The 21,245-nt window shown below is 39.4% G+C and overlaps 3 protein-coding genes across 5 annotated transcripts in view; 1 reads left to right on the top strand and 2 right to left on the bottom strand.

Annotated features, from left to right (window-relative positions):
- Positions 1-21,245, top strand: part of LOC133619281 (uncharacterized) — a 260,390-nt gene that overhangs the window by 218,103 nt on the left and 21,042 nt on the right. The window lies entirely within an intron of this gene.
- Positions 1-21,245, bottom strand: part of LOC133619286 (uncharacterized) — a 110,672-nt gene that overhangs the window by 87,265 nt on the left and 2,162 nt on the right. The gene's annotated exons all lie outside the window — the stretch shown is intronic.
- Positions 14,246-20,708, bottom strand: LOC140679648 (uncharacterized). The gene is made up of 2 exons (XM_072915493.1): positions 20,687-20,708; positions 14,246-15,611 (listed from the first exon to the last, which is right to left on the bottom strand). Exons 1-2 carry the CDS (start codon positions 20,706-20,708, stop codon positions 14,563-14,565), a joined length of 1,071 nt encoding a protein of 356 aa, XP_072771594.1. The 3' UTR covers positions 14,246-14,562.

Here is a 21,245-nt window from a genome sequence, read left to right as displayed (position 1 = left end):
CTGGGGTTCATATAGGAGCATACAAAACAAAAATACAAAAAATACATGGCGGCATGGCGTAGTGGGTAGAGCAACCGTGCCAGAAACCTGAGGGTTGCAGGTTCGCTCCCCGCCTCTTACCATCCAAAAATCGCTGCCGTTGTGTCCTTGGGCGGGACACTTCACCCTTTGCCCCCGGTGCCACTCACACCGGTGAATTGAATGATAGGTGGTGGTCGGAGGGGCCGTTGGCGCAAATTGCAGCCACGCTTCCGTCAGTCTACCCCAGGGCAGCTGTGGCTATAAGAGTAGCTTACCACCACCAGGTGTGAATGATTGATGGGTTCTACATGTAAAGCGACTTTGGGTACTTAGAAAAGCGCTATATAAATCCCAGTTAATATTATTACATGCATTACCAAACATTATACAAAAGATAAGTACAACATAAGATAAAAAAGATAGTTAAACCCAGTATTAAAAATTAATGTCATGTGGGCAGCTGCAACAGGTGTATCTTCAAAGCTGTCTTGAATGACAATTTACTTTGTGAGAGATTAATGTGAGATGGCAACCGATTCCAGAATGATATACAGTCAAGAAAATAAGTATTTGAACACCCTGCTATTTTGCAAGTTCTCCCACTTAGAAATCATGGAGGGGTCTGAAATGTTCACGGTAGGTGCATGTCCACTGTATGAGAGATAACCTAAAAAGAAAAATCCAGAAATCACAATCTATGATTTTTTAACAATTTATTCGTGTAATACAGCTCAAAATAAGTATTTGAACACCTGTCTATCAGCTAGAATTCTGACCCTCAAAGACCTGTTAGTCCACCTTTAAAAGTCCTCCTCCACACCACTGTATTATCCTGAATCAGATGCACCTGTGTGAGGTGGTTACCTGCATAAAGACACCTGTCCACCCCATACAAGCAGTAAGACCCAAACATTCAGCATGGCTAAGAGCAAAGAGCTGTCCAAAGACATCAGAGACAAAATTGTACAACTCCACAAGGATGGAAAGGGCTACGGAGAAATTGCCAAGCAGCTTGGTGAAAAAAGGTCCACTGTTGGAGCAATCATTAGAAAATGGAAGAAGCTAAACATGACGGTCAATCTCAATCGGAGTAGAGCCCCATGCGAAATATCGCCTTGTGGGGTCTCAATGATGCTAATAAAGGTGAGGAATCATCCCAGGACTACACGGCAGGACTTGGTCAATGACCTGAAAAGAGCTGGGACCACTGTTTCCATGGTCACTGTTGGTAATACACTAAGACGTCATGCTTTGAAATCATGCATGGCACGGAAGGTTCCCCTGCTTAAACCAGCACATGTTAAGTTAAGTTTGCCAATGACCATTTGGATGATCCAAAGGAGTCATGGGAGAAAGTTTTGTGGACAGATGAGACCAAAATTGACCTTTTTGGTCATAATTCCACTGTGCGTGTTTGGAGGAAGAAGAATGATGCGTAGCATCCCAAGAACACCATCCCTACTGTGAAGCATGGGGGTGGTAGCATCATGCTTTGGGGGTGTTTTTCTGCTCATGGGACAGGACGACTGTACTGTATTAAGGAGAGGATGACTGCAGCCATGTATTGTGAGATTTTGGCCAAAAACCTCCTTCCTTCAGTCAGATCATTGAAGATGAGTCATGGCTGGATCTTCCAACATGACAATGACCCAAAGCACACGGCCAGGAAAACCAAGAAGTGGCTTTGTAAGTGTAGCGGCCCACTTGGATTAATGACACAAGAAGCAGAGAGCTTCGACTGGTGCAACTTTAATTCTCTCCTCCTTTTCTCCTCACAATTTTGACACCGTGAAAACTATGAAGATGGACAGAAAATACAAATGCCATATTTCCACAAACAATACATAAATCATGTTTACATTTTCAAACTTATAAACAAATCTTTTTAGTAAACTTAAATAATGAATTTTCACATGAATTAAGCTTAATTACAAGTTACAGCTCTTATTTAAATAAAAATAATGACATTTTCCCGTTTGTTTTAAATGAAATGAACCACTTGTTTTACAATAAATAAAACCATTAGTCTCCTCCTACCTCCTTCCGCTTCCAAGGGCGCTAAGTTTGCTCCGCTAGTTAGCTTAGCTTCCACACACAGCTCGGAGTGACTCTCCTTAAATGTGACATATAAACAACACAAACACGAGGCACAATAAAATAACCTCTCACAAATGTTCACACAGAATATGAGAAATATATCTTTGTCAGCATGTTTTACCAGTCCTGGAGTAACGTGAGTATGCTGTTGAAGTCAGACAGAACGGCAGCAGGAAGTCAAGTATCAGCAATAAAGGAAGTAACAGAATAAGAGTGGGCTCTTCAAAATAAAGGCACAAAAAAAACGTAACATGACAGAACTGCAATTATCTCCTGAACAAAATTTGCTGCCATTTACAGTAAGAACCATATCAAGGTTCTGGAGTGGCCTAGCCAGTCTCCAGACCTAAATCCAATTGAAAATCTTTGGAGGGAGCTGAAAGTCTGTGTTACTCAGCAACAGCCCAGAAACCTGACTGATCTAGAGAAGATCTTTGTGGAGGAGTGGGCCAAAATCCCTCCTGTAGTCTGTGCAAACCTGGTGAAGAACTACAGGAAATGTTTGAACTCTGTAATTGCAAACAAAGGCTACTCTACCAAATATTAATGTTGGTGTTCAAATACTTATTTTCACCTGTATCACAGAAATAAATTGTTAAAAAATCATAGATTGAGATTTCTGGATTTTTCTTTTTAGGTTATCTCTCATACAGTGGACATGCACCTACCATGAAAATTTCAGACCCCTCCATGATTTCTAAGTAGGAGAACTTGCAAAATAGCAGGGTGTTCAAATACTTATTTTCTTGACTGTACATCTGTACATGACTGTATGCTTGAGGAGATTGGTCCTGGGAACAGGAAATGCCAAATAGCAATTGTTGGCATTCCTCGTGTCATGAAAATGTGTGTTCGTTGATTTTAAAAACTGTTTGTAAAAGTAATCTGGTGATTGATCTAACATGATAGTTCTAAAGAACATAAGGAGACTACAATGCATCTTTTGTTCAACAGATAACCAGGACAGGCGTGAATGTATAAATGAAATATTAGTGCGCAAAGAACATTTAAGTACCAGTCTACAAAACCAAGGACTGTCTGACTTGACACATTGTTGAGGATATCAAGTAGGTGGAGCACTTCCTGACCTTGGCTAAACCTCTTCATTAAAATACCATCAATACGAGCGGGCCATGACAGTTGATTATCTAACAGCACACCAAGCAGTTTTGCTTTTTTAACCTGCTCAATAGGTATATCTGACATTGAAAGATGAAGCTGAGGGTCATCAACAAGCATATGCCTGGATCCAAAATGAATGCTTTTCGTTTTGTCAATATTCACAAGTTTACGATCTTTTACCCAGCGTGACACTCTCTCCAGGTCCTGATTGAAGTTATTTTCGATGTAATTTAAAGGGGAACATTATCACCAGACCTATGTAAGCGTCAATATATACCTTGATGTTGCAGAAAAAAAGACCATATATTTTTTTAACCGATTTCCGAACTCTAACAACGTGACGTCACATCAGGAAGCAATCCGCCATTTTCTCAAACACCGGGTCAAAACAGCTCTGTTATTTTCCGTTTTTTCGACTGTTTTCCGTACCTTGGAGACATCATGCCTCGTCGGTGTGTTGTCGGAGGGTGTAACAACACGAACAGGGACGGATTCAAGTTGCACCAGTGGCCCAAAGATGTTCCGCACACTTTACCGACGAAAGCTATGCTACGACAGAGATGGCAAGAATGTGTGGATATCCTGCGACACTCAAAGCAGATGCATTTCCAACGATAAAGTCAAAGAAATCTGCCGCCAGACCCCCATTGAATCTGCCGGAGTGTGTGAGCAATTCAGGGACAAAGGACCTCGGTAGCCCGGCAAGCAATGGCGGCAGTTTGTTCCCGCAGACGAGCGAGCTAAACCCCCTGGATGTCTTGGCTCACACCGTCCCTTATGCCACCGAAGATGATCAAGAGAAGAATATCGACCCTAGCTTTCCTGGCCTGCTGACATGAGGGTATGTCTACAGAATATATTAATTGATGAAAATTGGGCTGTCTGCACTCTCAAAGTGCATGTTGTTGCCAAATGTATTTCATATGCTGTAAACCTAGTTCATAGTTGTTAGTTTCCTTTAATGCCAAACAAACACATACCAATTGTTGGTAAGAAGGCGATCCCCAAATTCGTCCTCGCTTTCTCCCGTGTCGCTGGCTGTCGTGTCGTTTTCGTCGGTTTCGCTTGCATACGGTTCAAACCGATATGGCTCAATAGCTTCAGTTTCTTCTTCAATTTCGTTTTCGCTACCTGCCTCCACACTACAACCATCCGTTTCAATACATTCGTAATCTGTTGAATCGCTTAAGCCGCTGAAATCCGAGTCTGAATCCGAGCTAATGTCGCTATAGCTTGCTGTTCTTTCCGCCATGTTTGTTTGTGTTGGCTTCACTATGTGACGTCACAGGAAAATGCACGGGTGGTTAAAATCAGGCACTTTGAAGCTTTTTTTAGGGATATTGCGTGATGGGTAAAATTTTGAAAAAAACTTAGAAAAATATAATAAGCCACTGGGAACTGATTTTTAATCGTTTTAACAATTCTGAAATTGTGATAATGTTCCCCTTTAAGGTAGAGGCAGTACTGTACAGAGTTGTGTCATCTGCATACGAAACCATATTGGTGTTTGTTGTAACAGAGGGAAGATCGTTAGTAAAAATAATAAAGAGTAAAGGACCTAAGCAGCTTCCTTGAGGCACGCCGCAGTAATTGTACTTGCGTTCAGATACGCTACCACTAAAACACACTCTCTGTGATCTTCCTGATAGATAACTCAACATCCAAGAAAGTGACATACTATTAAAACCATATTTTCTCAGTTTGGAGATCATTAAGTTGTGATCTACAACATTGAATGCCGCACTTAAGTCAATCAGGACGGTAACAACCATCTTCTTGACATCTATTTGTGACAGCCAGTCATCAGTCAGCTGAGCTAGAGCAGTAGATGTTGAGTGACCTTGCCTGTAAGCATGCTGGGGAAACCACATCAGTTTGTTGTAGGTAGAGTCATCTTGAATTTGTTTGAAAACAACTTTTTCCATCAATTTACTAAGAACAGGAAGCATGCTTATTGGTCTACTGTTTTTACCAGTGACATTTTTATTTTTGTCCTTAGGATGACCTTGGCCTCCTTCCAAACCCCAGGACAGACTCCATATATTAATGACTTATTAAATATATGACAAATCGGAGTCGATACATGGCATGCCGCAATTCTTAACAATTTGCCATCTAGCATGTCCGTCCCCGCAGGTTTATCAGATGGCAAGTGATGACAACAATTTCTTAATATCATAATTACTAGCTGGTACAAAATTGAACCTGCAGCTTTTACCCTTCATTATATGATTTTCAATTAATGTGTATGAGAGAGAGCCATCAGAAGGCGTCATATTTACTCTCAGGTTTTCCACCTTCTTCGTGAAGTAATTATTAAAATATGTGGCAATCTCCATTGGCTTAGTCAGGTAAGCTCCATCAACTTCTATAAACAAATTTGTTTTACATGATGCTGATCCTCCCATTATTTGATTTCAAATGTTGCACAATTGTTTTCCATCATGTCTAGAGTAATTGATATTTGTCTGATAATATACCTTTTTATTACTTCAATTTGTTTTAGTTATACAATTTCTTAATTTACTTTAGATCATCTCATCAGAAAGTAGACCAGAAGAGCCTGGTTACATTGCTTTATAAGTACTTTGAGCTCATTCCCTAACGCATACTTGCCAACCTTGAGACCTCCGATTTCGGGAGGTGGGGGGCGTGGTCGGGGTGGGGCGGGGGCGTGGTTGGGGGCGTGGCTAAGAGGGGAAGAGTATATTTACAGCTACAATTCACCAAGTCAAGTATTTCATATATATATACAGTATATATATATATATATATATATATATATATATATATATATATATATATATATATATATATATATATATATATATATATAGTAAAATAAATATATATATATAGCTAGAATTCACTGAAAGTGAAGTATTTTCTTTTATATATATATATATATATATATATATATATATATATATATATATATATATATATATGAAATACTTAGATTGATATATATATATATATATATATCAATGTATCTATCTATCAAGAGGGACAGAGACAACGCACAGTGCATGTGGATCACATGGCGAGAAAACATGGAGAGACTGCCAGTTATGTAGTCTCCACCAGTTGCAGAAAATGTGCCATCAGTACAACTGGACAGTGCTGTTTCAGTTCCATCACCAGGACCATCAGTGAGTCAGACACAAACTAGTCTCATCATTGAACCAGATTCAAGGGCTGCTGAGTTGCCATCATCAGAACCCAGATCACCCACAACAAAAACCCCACCAGTGATCCGCAGGTACCCAGAAAGGTTTCGAGTACCACCAAAAAAACTGAATCTCTGAAGACAGTATAAAAATCTGTGTTAAAGATGTACATCATTTTTAACCGGTAAATTCCCTGATATAATGAAAATTGCAAAAGTCGTACCAATTTATAAGAATGGAGACGTACACCAGTTTACTAACTACAGACCAGTTTCATTACTTCCACAATTCTCCAAAATCTTGGAAAAATTATTCAATAGTCGATTAGATTTATTTATTAACAAAAGTGGGACGCTTGTGGAGAACCAATATGGATTCCGAGCAAATATCTCAACATCAATAGCACTAACCAAAATAACAGAGGAAATTACCAATGCAATAGATGGTAAAGAATGTGCGGCCGCAGTATTCATGGACTTAACAAAAGCATTTGACACAATTAATCATGATATTTTAATACGAAAATTAGAACGATATGGCATCAGAGGTTTGGTATTGAATTGGGTAAGAAGTTATTTAACCAACAGGAAGCAATATGTAAAGATGGGTGAAAATATGTCAACACGGTTAGATATATCCTGTGGTGTACCCCAGGGGTCAATACTGGGACCAAGATTGTTCAATCTTTATATAAACGACATTTGTAAGGTTACGAAGGACTTAAAGTTGGTTTTATTTGCAGACGACACAACTGCTTTCTGTTCAGGAGAGAGCACACAGAAGATAATACAAATAATAACAGAAGAAATGAACAAATTAAAAAGATGGTTTGACAAAAACAGACTATCTTTGAATCTCAGTAAAACTAAAATAATGCTATTTGGTAATAGTAGAAAAGAGCATCATACACAAATACAAATAGACGAAGTAGACATAGAAAGGGTAAAAGAAACTAGATTTTTGGGAGTATTAATAGATGATCAAATGAACTGGAAATCTCATATAGAAAACATACAACATAAGGTGGCAAAAAACATTTCAATAATGAATAAAGCAAAATATGTCCTGGGCCAAAAATCACTACATATTCTCTACTGCTCGCTAGTGTTACCATATCTGAGTTATTGTGCAGAAATATGGGGAAATAACTACAAATGTGCGCTACATTCGCTAACCGTGTTACAAAAAAGATCAGTTAGAATAATACATAATGTTGGATATAGAGAACACACAAACCCTTTATTTATTAAGTCAGAAATATTAAAGTTTGGTGATTTGGTAAAATTGCAAACAGCTAAAATGATGTACAAAGCAAACTATAACCTGCTACCAAAGAATGTACAACAATTCTTCTCAACTAAAGAGGAGAAATATAACCTTAGAGGAAAAAATAATTTAAAACATTTATATGCACGTACAACACTTAAAACTTTTAGCATATCAGTATGTGGAATTAAATTATGGAATGGATTAAGTAAAGAAGTTAAAAATTGTACTGATATGATCCAGTTTAAGAGGTTGTTCAAAATAATAGTGCTTACAGAGTACAAAAAAGAAGAATTATGAGAAATACTTTCAACCTTATTGAAAATAAGATATTCTTCATCTCAGTATGTTAATAATGACTGAATTAATTAATTAATTACATATTACAAAACTGTTGTATACTAATTCGTAGATGTTATTTTATTATATAAAAAGGTCAGTAAATGATTCTATATATTTGTAAACGCTTGAAGTGGGAAAGGGGTAGGATTAAATAAGCTTTGCTTCTTCCTACTCCTTTTCGGGCATGATGTAAAATGAAATGATATGAAATTGTGTGATGTATTATGATGTAAGTGTGTTCATGTTCAAAATAAACTAAAGAAAGAAAGAAAGAAATACTGTTTGTATAATAAGCATGTTATTGTTTACAAATGAGGGTTAAGAGTTCAGTACTAAAAAAAAAAAGAATGTGGCTTAAGTACAGTTTTTTAATTGAGCTGCTGCATTTTTTGGTTGGGTTGTTTATTTCTTTTGAGTAACTTCTACAATTCTAAAAGGGGAGGAATATAGAGTGAGCTATGTTTGTTGCCATCTCCTGGTGAATGTTGGCTATAGCGTACTGGGGTTACTTTTTGGTTGGCCAACGATTTACGTGGTGTTGCGCACCTGATGTCAAGTGTGTGAGTCTGTTCGGAAGTCTACAGTAAAGAGACGTAATTCATCACCTCGCCTGTTTATTGCCTCCAACTCAATATATTACAACAACATTGGAGGGGGCGTGGCCTCCAGGTCCGCTTGAATCTCGGGAGATTTTCGGGAGAAAATTTGTCCCGGGAGGTTTTCGGGAGAGGCGCTGAATTTCGGGAGTCTCCCGGAAAATCCGGGAGGGTTGGCAAGTATGCCCTAACCAGGGGGCGCCATTTGCCCTGACAGTTGTTTTCCTGACAGGAGCATGCTTATCTGCAAAAATAACTTCATGAATGTGCTCAAAGAAGCTTCAGAATCCTCCTCAAGACACACAGTTTACCAGTTAACATCATCTTTAAATTTGACCTCATTAAAATATTTATAGGACCTTTTATGTATAATCCCACTAGGAGCCTTGGAGAGCTTGGTCTTCCTCTGTATTGCAATTAGGTTGTGGTCCGTAAAGCCAAGAGCTATTGATACTGTTTTAGTGCATTTATTAGGAACATTAGTAAATAGGTGGTCAATGCATTTGGATGATTTTAGCCCATTTCTATTTATAGTTGATCTGGTTGGTAGTGTAATGGTATGTGTGAGCTTACAGGCATTAGCTATAGCAATGAGTTTATTCTTCAGTGGGCACATAGTAGATCAATCAATGCTTTTGTCCCCAGTAAAATATATCTCTCTGTTCTCATCACGAGATTTATCCAACATCTCGCATATTAAATCCAGGTATTTTATATCGGCACTGGGTGGTCTATAGCAGCACCCAACCAGTATGGGTTTGGTCTGTGGCAGGTGAACCTGGATCCACAGGGCCTCAATATCGGCCAACATTAAATAATTTCTTACTTTCACAGGACTGGGACTCTGCACATACACAGCTACACTTCCACCATATCTTGTTCTATCTTTCCTAAAAATTGTTTATCCATCTACAGCTAAGTCAACATCCTCAAAAGAGGAGTCAAGATGGGTTTCAAATAGGGGTGTAACGGTACGTGTATTTGTATTGAACCGTTTCGGTACGGGGGTTCCGGTTCGGTTCGGAGGTGTACGGAACGAGTTTCCCCACGGATATATTAAGTAGCGTAACGCACGTTGTGTAAACAATGCACACCGAGGCACAACACACGGCATGCTAGCAGCTAACGGGCTACGATAGACTGACCATACGTCCTCTTTTCACCGGACATGTTTCTTAAATGCCTCAAATATACGGCATTTTGAGTTAGGGTTGCGTGTATTTTCTATGTACGTTCAGGGTTAAGAAGGGGTTAAAAACAAAACAAATTGTGCGTGCAGCAGCACTGGTGAGGGAGGGGCAGAGACAGAGAGAGAGAGAGAGTTATGATAAACGCGGGCTCTGCTTTTTATCCATAGATTTATCAGATTTAATTTTTTATTATCTATAGCAGGGGTGTCAAAAGTGTGCCCCGGAGGCCATTTGCGGCCCACAGCTAATGTTTTAAAGGCCCACGGCACATTCTAAAAATACTCTTCAAATAAACAAAAACATAACAAAAGTGAAATAAAAAAGCTTAAAGGTTAAATGTAATTTAGAAAAAGTTGCAATGTTGACTAATAAAACAAAGCTGTTTTTTTTCTTTCAAACTGTCATTGCTCAAATTATAATATTGAATCAAAATCAATTTTATTATGAATTATTGACCTATCCAAGGTTCCCATTACTTCACATCAAATATTCCACTAAGAAAAATATTTTTGGTGGAAGATTTTGCAAATTTGGTAAATAAATAACCCAAAAATTTATATTTTGTTGTTCTCTTACTGTACCGAAAATGAACCGAACCGTGACCTCGAAACCGAGGTACGTACCGGACCAGAATTTTTGTGTACCGTTACACCCCTATTCATCAGACATCGAATCTGTCAAGATCACTGATGTCGTTTTCCTCTTCTGGGGTCGTACCATTCAGCTTGATAAACACTTAACAGTCCATGTAGACTGAATTTTGCTTTGCTTCCCCAGGATTTGTGCGCGCCCGGCGATCTCACCATTCCTTTTGGTGAGGTGTCCGTTAATGTACACCTCCGTTCCTTTTAAAACCTACTCAGTGGCCTAGTGGTTAGAGTGTCCGCCCTGAGCTCGGTAGGTTGTGAGTTCAAACCCCGGCTGAGTCATACCAAAGACTAGAAAAATGGGACCCATTACCTCCCTGCTTGGCACTCAGCATCAAGGATTGGAATTGGGGGTTAAATCACCAAAAATGATTCCTGGGCGCGGCCACCCCTGCTGCCCACTGCTCCCCTCACCTTCCAGGGGGTGGAACAAGGGGATGGGTCAAATGCAGAGGACAAATTTCACCACACCTAGTGTGTGTGTGACTATCGTTGGTACTTTAAAGGGGAACATTATCACAATTTCCGAAGGATTTAAACCATTAAAAATCAGTTCCCAGTGGCTCATTTTATTTTTTGAAGTTTTTTTCAAAATTTTACCCATCACGCAATATCCCTAAAAAAAGCTTCAAAGTGCCTGATTTTAACCATCGTTATATACACACGTCCATTTTCCTGTGACGTCACATAGTGAAGCCAATACAAACAAACATGGCGGATAGAACAGCAAGCTATAGCGACATTAGCTCGGATTCAGACTCGGATTTCAGCGGCTTAAGCGATTCAACAGATTACGCATGTATTGAAACGGATGGTTGTAGTGTGGAGGCAGGTAGCGAAAACGAAATTGAAGAAGAAACTGAAGCTATTGAGCCATATCGGTTTGAACCGTATGCAAGCGAAACCGACAAAAACGACACGACAGCCAGCGACACGGGAGAAAACGAGGACGAATTCGGCGATCGATACCAACGATTGGTATGTGTTTGTTTGGCATTAAAGGAAACTAACAACTATGAACTAGGTTTACAGCATATGAAATACATTTGGCAACAACATGCACTTTGAGAGTGCAGACAGCCCAATTTTCATCAATTAATATATTCTGTAGACATACCCTCATCCGCGCTCTTTTCCAGAAAGTTGATCTGTCCAGTTTTGGAGTTGATGTCAGCAGGCCAGGGAAGCTAGGGTCGATAGGGGGTTTAGCTCGCTCGTCTGCGGGAACAAACTGCCGCCATTGCTTGCCGTGCTACCGAGGTCCTTTGTCCCTGAATTGCTCACATCCGGCAGATTCAATGGGGGTCTGGCGGCAGATTTCTTTGACTTTATCGTTGGAAATGCATCTGCTTTGAGTGTCGCAGGATATCCACACATTCTTGCCATCTCTGTCGTAGCATAGCTTTCGTCGGTAAAGTGTGTGGAACAAACGTCCAATTTCTTGCCACTTTCGCATCTTTGGGCCACTGGTGCAACTTGAATCCGTCCATGTTCGTGTTGTTACACCCTCCGACAACACACCGAGGTACGGAAAACAGTTGAAAAAAAGAAAAAAAACAGAGCTGATTTGACTCTGTGAAAATGGCGGATTGCTTCCTGATGTGACGCCACGTGGTGACGTCATCGCTCAGAGAGCGAATAATAGAAAGGCGTTTAATTCGCCAAAATTCACCCATTTAGAGTTCGGAAATCGGTTAAAAAAATATATGGTCTTTTTTCTGCAACATCAAGGAATATATTGACGCTTACATAGGTCTGGTGATAATGTTCCCCTTTAATCTTTCACTAGCTTTGATTGATTGATTGATTGAAACTTTTATTAGTAGATTGCACAGTACAGTACATATTCCGTACAATTGACCACTAAATGGTAACACCCCAATACGTTTTTCAACTTGTTTAAGTCGGGGTCCACTTAAATTGATTCATGGTAAAGCTGCTACAGTGTTTACAAGATGGAGGATGACTTAGAGATAGTGGCTGTTATGTCCACTCTAACATCCATCCAATAACTTGATGGACTCCATCAATAACTTAGCCTAGTAATGCGAGCTGAATATTTCATTTGTGGCATTTGCCAAACATAGGAAGCGCTTGTTTTGCTCTTCCACTTTCTTCATTTGACTTTTGCATTCTTTCATCTCCTCTGATGTGAACTCCACTGCCTTCTTCAAGCTAACAATCATGGCGGCTCTTTCTTTACATTCTTCAACAAGGTCGGCTACTTTAGACTTTAAGGGCTTGAAATTCAAATAATTTTCAATTGACAAAACTTCAACTCACTCACCTTCATCTTTCGTCTTTATCTCCGTTGGTGATTTGCTGGAAGTTGATTCTCTTTCATGTTCTCTTTTAGCGGACGTCGCCATCTTAGCATAGCAGTAGTCGTCCATCTTCTATCACGTCTTCAATCTTCACTTCAGATATCGCTCCAAACTCAATGCACGTTTCGTGGCTTTGGAAAATACGAATTGAGATATTTGTTGCTATATTTGCTGTCAATCATATGACTTTAAGATCGTGAATTCGAAGACTCTCCGAACAACCATAGCATGTGGTCTTCGTCTTTTTGTAGCTTTTTGCTACATTCGCGCATGCGCTGGAAGCCAGCAACTTCCGTTTCCTACTCCTCAGCAGTAGTTTTTCAAAATAAAGGCATTTTAATCTTGTTTTAAAGCAATGGTTTGAAAAAGTATCTAGCATCAAATAATGGACAACTACTCTTTGAAAATAAAACATATATATATATATATATATATATATATATATATATATATATATATATATATATATATATATATATATACAAGCACATGCACAGACTTTTTCCATGGCTGTTGTTCAAACCAGAAAAAGGGCAAACATCGAAGAAAAACAATCCTACATTTTAAATACTACAAGAAACACAGAAATATTTTTCAACTTACTTAGTTGTTTTAGTTAAAAGCCTTTAGAAGGTCAAAGCATTACTCTGAATATAGAAGAAAAGCATTAAGAGTGTAGATCTCCACCAGGACCAATCCTATTGTTCACGTGCTACTAAATTGTGTGCCATCTCATGTGTATCGTGTGCTGGTATGACAATAAACTTCCATGAATCCTGTAAAACACCAGACAGTTAGTAATATGGTTTCACATAAAAATGTTGGTGAAACTGCTCATTTCTACCTAGCGATAGGTGGCTCTAACTGTAGTGCTAATCACTCACCAGCAGAAAGCCCTCATCACACTGCTAATCAATAGCTAGCATCTTAGGCACTTAACATCACTAATCGCCAGTTAACAGTTATCATGCTAAATGTCAACAATCTTAAATGCAAACATGAAAACAAGACACATTAACGTCTTTCCCCATTACAAACATCACAACACAATCTAAACTTATATAAACACATTACTGTCTGAGCATATAAGATATTCAATTGTGTTACATCGCAATTTATTATATTGAAATTAGCCATGTGATTAAGATGGGCACGGTCTGACCAATCACAAGTCAGTAGGAGCTGCTTTGTTCTCGTGTTTGGAGAAAGCGGAAGAGCGATTGTCAGCCTGACATTGATGTGTCTCTGAGAACTGAACACATTTTTATAACTTATAACAAAATGTGTTCATACAGTAACCTGCTCACATGAGTCAGATTACAGCAGGGGTGTCACACTCATTTTAGCTCAGGGGCCACATGGAGGAAAATCTATTTCTACGTGGGCGGGACGGGTAAAATCATGGCATGATAACTTAAAAATACGACTACGACAACATCAGATTGTTTTCTTTATTTTACTTTGGCCCAAAATAGAACAAGGACATTCTGAAAATGTACATATCACAAATAATCATCTTGACAAAACACTTTAAGTTAGATAAAAAATTCTGAGTCCCTGGACTGAAGAAGGAGTAACCAAGTACTTGAAGCATCATCTATCTTACTGTTCAGGAAGGTTTCAGATACAGAGAAGACATGGGGTCATGAGTAGATAAGATTATGCTCCAAATAATCCAAGTTTGTATGAATACCTCAGATATTTGTGAAAGAAGCAGTGAGGAGGTCCTGGGTAGGGTGGATGTCGCCACATATGAGCAACATACCACAAACTAAACAGTTATTTGGTTATTTTCCCTTGTGTGTTCTCATGTGTTTTACTGCGGCTGCATTATGTGGGAACCTTTTACAGCACACTGAACAACTAAAAGTTTTTTCTCCTGTGTGTGTTGTCATGTGTTTAGTCACATGGCTCTTCATAGAAAAGCTTTTGCCACAAATTGAACAACTAAATGGTTTTTCACCTGTGTGTGTTCTCATGTGTTGACTCAAACGGCTCTTTAAAGAATAGTTTTTACCACAAATTGAACAGTTAAATGGTTTTTCACCTGTGTGTGTTCTCATGTGTTGAGTCAAATGGCTTTTTAAAGAATAGTTTTTACCACAAATTAAACAGTTGAATGGTTTTTCACCTGTGTGTTTTCTCATGTGTTGAGTCAAACGGCAATTTAGAAAAAAGCTTTTGCCACAAACTGAACAATTCATTGTTTTTTTACCTGTGTGTGTTCTCATGTGTTGAGTCAAATGGTTATTTTGAGAGAAGCTTTTGCTACAAACTGAACAATTCATTGTTTTATTACCTGTGTGTGTTCTCATGTGTCGAGTCAAACGGTATTTTCGAGAAAAGCTTTTGCCACAAACTGAACAATTAAATGGTTTTTCACCTGTGTGTGTTCTCATGTGTTGAGTCAAATTGCTCTTTTGAGAAAAGCTTTTAGCACAAACTGAGCAGCTCAAACATTTTTTACCTCTCTTCTTTGTAGAGCATTCAGAGTGTTTGTTGTCAGTGTGAGTCCTCATATCACCTTCACAGTCTGTATCGCTGCTCGAAGGTTCTTCAACCTCATCTTCAGCCTCACTATCTGATAGTGGAGCTAAGAGGTTGTCTACTTGTGGTTTCTCTTCATCATCTTCAGTCTTCACAGAGAGAATACTCAGTGGAAACTTGGTGTAATCAGCTTCCTCTCGTCCTAGAAGACACTCTCCCTCCTGAGTGATGCAGAGTTCCTCCTCTTCCTTTTTAATGCAGGGTGGTTGTGGAGTCTCCTGCTTCAAAGTGGAGCTCCCCCCTAACTGAGGGGAAACTTCTTCTGGATTACCGATCAGCTGCTGGACGTCTGCAAGACACAAACAACAAAAACACACTTTCTTCTATGTACTGTATGTGTGTGTAGTAGAGTTGTACAGTATACCGCTACCAATAAAGTATCGTGGTACTAATCAATTGAAATCGGTACTATACCACCTTTGAAAAGTACCGCTGTACGGCGGTGACTACAGAAGCCAGGCCTTCTGTGTGACTTTTGGATGAATGGTCGAAAATTCCTATAAAGTTAAAGTTAAAGCACCAATGATTGTCACACACACACTAGGTGTTGCAAAATTATTCTCTGCATTTGACCCATCACCCCAGGTGAGGGGAGCAGTGGGCAGCAGCGGTGGCCGCGCCCGGGAATCATTTTTGGTGATTTAACCCCCAATTCCAACCCTTAATGCTGAGTGCCAAGCAGGGAGATAACGGGTCCCATTTTTATAGTCTTTGGTATGACTCGGCGAGGGTTTGAACTCACAACCTACCGATCTCAGGGCGGACACTCTAATCACTAGACTACACTCCGCAACCTTGCGGACAGCCTTCCAAGAGATGTTAGCTCGTAGCTTTTTGACAACACAGCACCAATCTCACTGTCAAATATGCCGACGACACCACGGTGCTTGAGCTCATCAGTTATAATGATGAGACAGCATACAATGCAGAGGTCCAACAGCTGGCTTCATGGTGTGCTAACAATAACCTGGTTCTTAACACTAACAAAACCAAAGAACTAATTGTAGACTTCCGCAGGAAAGGGCAGAACAAACACCCTCCACTTTTAATGAATAACAATCTCGTAGAAAGGGTCAAGCACTTCAAATACTTAGGGGTGAACATAACAGAAGATCTATGCTTCTACAGTTGGAAAGGCCCAACAACGTCTTTTTTTTGAGGAAACTAAAATGCGCAAACATTCTGCAGAAATCAATGGTAAACTTTTACAACTGTGCCATCAGCAGTGTCCTCACTTACGGATTTTTAGTGTGGTTTGCTAGCTGCACTAAAGCGAACCAACAGGCCCTCCAGCGAGTGGTTAAAGCGGCGGGGAAAATTACAAGGACGATACTCCCAGAGATGAGTGCCATGTACACAACTCGCTGCCTAAAGCGAGTACACAACACTCTGAAGGACAGATACCACCCAGCACATGGCCTCTTCAACCTGCTACCCTCTGGAAGGAGGTATAGATGGATTCGCGCCAGGACCACCAGAATGTCTCACAGTCTGTATTAGGGATGTCCCGATCCGATATTTGGATCGGATCTGCTGCCGATATTTGCCAAAAATTGCGTATCGGCAAGGCATGGGAAAATGCCCATCTAGATCCAGTTTAAAATAAAACTCCGGTCCGTGTTTTCCATTGCACTGATTTAAATAATACATTCCACTTTTCTGCTGCTCCATCATTTCCGTTCCGCATTTTCCAGCACACCTTCAACACATCCACAAGTCTGTGAATTCTCACGCAGTTGCTTTTAGCTGCTGGCATTACACGACAGGCTCTTCTTATTCTTTCTGGTGTCTCCCTCTCACAGACAGCAAGTGCACCTTCTTACACAAGTCACATACTGTCACGTCATAAGTCACATACGTATACGTCCTCCCCGAGCAGAGAGGTAGCAGCATGGCTAACGTTAGCTGTGATGCTAGCGCAGCCGTGCGAGCAACGCTCCCTCTAAGGTGCTCGCCTGTGCAATTGCGCACTGTTTAAGCGTCCTCTGCGCATAGGAAATCTATGCCACGCACAAAATCAAATAAAAAAATAAGCGCATAACAATTTTCGACACACGGACACGACAGAGAAAACAGTTTTCGTCATCATTGTTCAAATATTGTGACGTCTGTCGAGACGCTTATCTCCATTCGGTGCCACACGCCCACAGCATCAAAATGCAGAGGCAAAAATTTCCAGATCAACACCGTATGAAAAAATTTGTGATTTTTTTAGTTGTGATTTCCTTCTCTGCATGAAAGTTTAAAAGTAGCATATATTAATTGAGTATAAAGAAGAATGTTTTAATGTAGACATGCAAGCCTTGAAAGAAAATTTTGAAAATCAAGACTACATTTCCAGCAAATGGGTGCATTTCTACCCTATATTTTAACTTTAGATTATTCTCATATCAAACTCTTTTGGCTGTCTTTTTGACACTTACATCCAGCGCCCCCCTCCACACCCTGGATTATAAATAATGTAAATAATTCAATGTGATTATCTTGTGTGATGACTGTATTATGATGATAGTATATATCTGATAGTATATATCTGTATCATGAATCAATTTAAGTGGACCCCGACTTAAACTAGTTGAAAAACTTATTGGGGTGTTACCATTTAGTGGTCAATTGTACGGAATATGTACTTCACTGTGCAACCTACTAATAAAAGTCTCAATCAATCAATCAAAACACATAGAATCATCATACTGCTGTGATTATATGCATCAAGTGTTCATTCAAGGCTAAGGCAAAATATCGAGATATATATTGTGTATCGCAATATGGCCTTAAAATATTGCAATATTAAAAAAAGGCCATATCGCCCAGCCCTAGTTCAATGATGCCATTTCTGTTTGTCATGTATAATTTTGTCTATTTTGTGTTTATCCTTGAATAAACAGGTCAGTTTCTTGTTACCAACCATTGTGTATTATTCAAACTCCCCTAATTCAGCTGGCTAGTTGTTATCAAGAGTACTAAAACCCTTTTCAACATGATTCTGACAACTAAGTAGGCTAAATAACTTTAAACTTTAATACATGCTCGGATAGGCCATTATCGGTATCGGTCAGTATCGGTATCGGATAGGAAATGCAAAAACAATATCGGTATCGGATCGGAAGTGCAAAAACCTGGATCGGGACATCCCTAGTCTGTATCCCCAGGCTGTGAGACTGCTAAATGAACAGCTTGCCCCTTTGCTGCCCCGGACCATCTTATTACCTCACTCTTCACCACCTCAATAATTGTGCTCTGGACATTGCATTGCTGCAACATCAACGTAACACCCATCAGACATCTGACTGTTCCCACCCCCACGTCCCTCTTATCGCCATCTTCCTGACAATGCTAAAATGTAAACTATTGTCTACCTGCACATCAATGCAGTTTCTATGCCGCTGGACAAAGCTCAAACATAATCTTGTTGTTGATGTATGACTTAAGTGTTATTATGACAATGACAATAAAATAATTGATTGATTGATTGATTGATTAAAACACCACTAAACGTTACACAAACACAGTGATGTCTATTAATAAACTAAATGAGTCTTATATAATCATCAACATACTCACACCGTCAAAGACTAGAGCACCGATTAAACGTAGCAGAGAAACAAGTTCCCACACATTCACACACGTCAAAAGGGAAGCGGAAGTGACACTGTCAAGAAATGCTTCAAATCCATTTTCTCACTTTCGTCGGTGTGTTGTCGGAGGGTGTAACAACACGAACAGGGACGGATTCAAGTTGCACCAGTGGCCCAAAGATGCGAAAGTGGCAAGAAATTGGACGTTTGTTCCACACACTTTACCGACGAAAGCTATGCTACGACAGAGATGGCAAGAATGTGTGGATATCCTGCGACACTCAAAGCAGATGCATTTCCAACGATAAAGTCAAAGAAATCTGCCGCCAGACCCCCATTGAATCTGCCGGAGTGTGTGAGCAATTCAGGGACAAAGGACCTCGGTAGCACGGCAAGCAATGGCGGCAGTTTGTTCCCGCAGACGAGCGAGCCAAACCCCCTGGATGTCTTGGCTCACACCGTCCCTTATGCCACCGAAGGTGATCAAGAGAAGAATATCGACCCTAGCTTCCCTGGCCTGCTGATATCAACTCCAAAACTGGACAGATCAGCTTTCAGGAAAAGAGAGCGGATGAGTGTATGTCTACAGAATATATTAATCGATGAAAACTTTATTCATTACTCGCGGTTTTACGTAAATTATTATACATAAACTGTGTTTACCAATAATTTAGCTTAAAAACATTTATTTTTTTCAATCATTCGAGTACATTCGGGTAGTCTTGTGTAATGCAGTATTTTGTGTCTATTTAGGTATGGTTAACCTGAGTGCTGAAATCGTGGAAAAATATATGTTCTTAGCGCGCCTGAAATGGGCTGTCTGCACTCTCAAAGTGCATGTTGTTGCCAAATGTATTTCATATGCTGTAAACCTAGTTCATAGTTGTTAGTAATTATCTTATCAGACAGTGTTAAGCCGCTGAAATCCGAGTCTTGCTGTTCTATCCGCCATGTTTGTTTGTATTGGCATCACTGTGTGACATCACAGGAAAATGGACGGGTGTATATAACGATGGTTAAAATCAGGCACTTTGAAGCTTTTTTAGGGGTATTGCGTGATGGGTAAAATTTTGAAAAAAACTTCAAAAAATAAAATAAGCCACTGGGAACTGATTTTTAATGGTTTTAACCCTTCTGAAATTGTGATAATGTTCCCCTTTAATGATTATTTCAGGGACAAAATGTTTAATGTTTAAAAAGTGTCTGCATAGTTTTTAGTACATGTTGTATCAGAGGATGAGAAACTTTGCAGACACAAACAAAAAGTCTGATTGAAAAATATTTACATGTAAAAATGCCTTTTTCTGATTAAATTAGTGGGTGTGTTTAATCTCCCAGTTAGGACGAATACAGTAGTTCAGTCACACACATTCTATCATTGCCTGCAAGTCCGCAATCGGGGCAGAATTAGTGTGAGCTGCAGCAGATAGTGAAACTGAAGTCTGTCACTAAAGTTGCTGCTTCTTTCCAATGCTGTGTTTCAACTTCTATGCTAGTGTTAGTCATATTTCTTCATTTGATTATTCTGGGCTGCACTTCCGAGCTGTGTAAGGGAAAGAGGCACAACGCTGATTGGACATTAATTACGTTGCGACTGTTGAATGACCAGACGGAGGGAAATACTTTATAAAGTGAACTCTGTTTATTCTCAACTCGCTGGTACAGCTGTCAGTCCCACTGGTTGATTTCACAGCACAATATATAGAAAAGAACCGGCTTGCGCATGCGCAGAACACAATAACAAATACGGTGGCTGCCAAGGTACAATATACTAAGAGAGCATTACGTGAATGCTCTACAGCGACCATGAATTGATTAACGTGGACTCCGACTTAAACACGTTAAAAAACGTATTCAGGTGTTACCATTGAGTGGTCAATTGTACGGAATATGTACTGAACTGTGCAATCTACTAATAAAAGTTTCAATCAAAAAACCAGCCTGTCTTTGGCGACCGTGGAACAGGAGGTTTCTTTCTTTCTTTCTTTAGTTTATTTCGAACATGAACACACTTACATCATAATACATCACACAATTTCATATCATTTCATTTTACATCATGCCCGAAAAGGAGTAGGAAGAAGCAAAGCTTATTTAACCCTACCCCTTTCCCACTTCAAGCGTTTACAAATATATAGAATCATTTACTGACCTTTTTATATAATAAAATAACATCTATGAATTAGTATACAACAGTTTTGTAATATGTAATTAATTAATTAATTCAGTCATTATTAACATACTGAGATGAAGAATATCTTATTTTCAATAAGGTTGAAAGTATTTCTCATAATTCTTCTTTTTTGTACTCTGTAAGCACTATTATTTTGAACAACCTCTTAAAC

Source organism: Nerophis lumbriciformis, linkage group LG20 (assembly GCF_033978685.3).
Source record: "Nerophis lumbriciformis linkage group LG20, RoL_Nlum_v2.1, whole genome shotgun sequence".
NCBI lineage: Eukaryota > Metazoa > Chordata > Actinopteri > Syngnathiformes > Syngnathidae > Nerophis > Nerophis lumbriciformis.
Note: the sequence above shows the minus strand (reverse complement) of the source record. Positions and strands in the feature narration are given on the sequence as shown.

What these genes read in the sequence shown, in the direction of transcription:
- LOC140679648 (XM_072915493.1), bottom strand. Translation starts at nt 20,708, where the DNA reads ATGGTCGCTGTAGAGCATTCAC. An exon ending in GGTCGCTGTAGAGCATTCAC is followed by an intron (nt 15,612 to 20,686) that starts GTAATGCTCTCT and finishes TGTGTCTTGCAG; the next exon opens with ACGTCCAGCAGCTGATCGGT.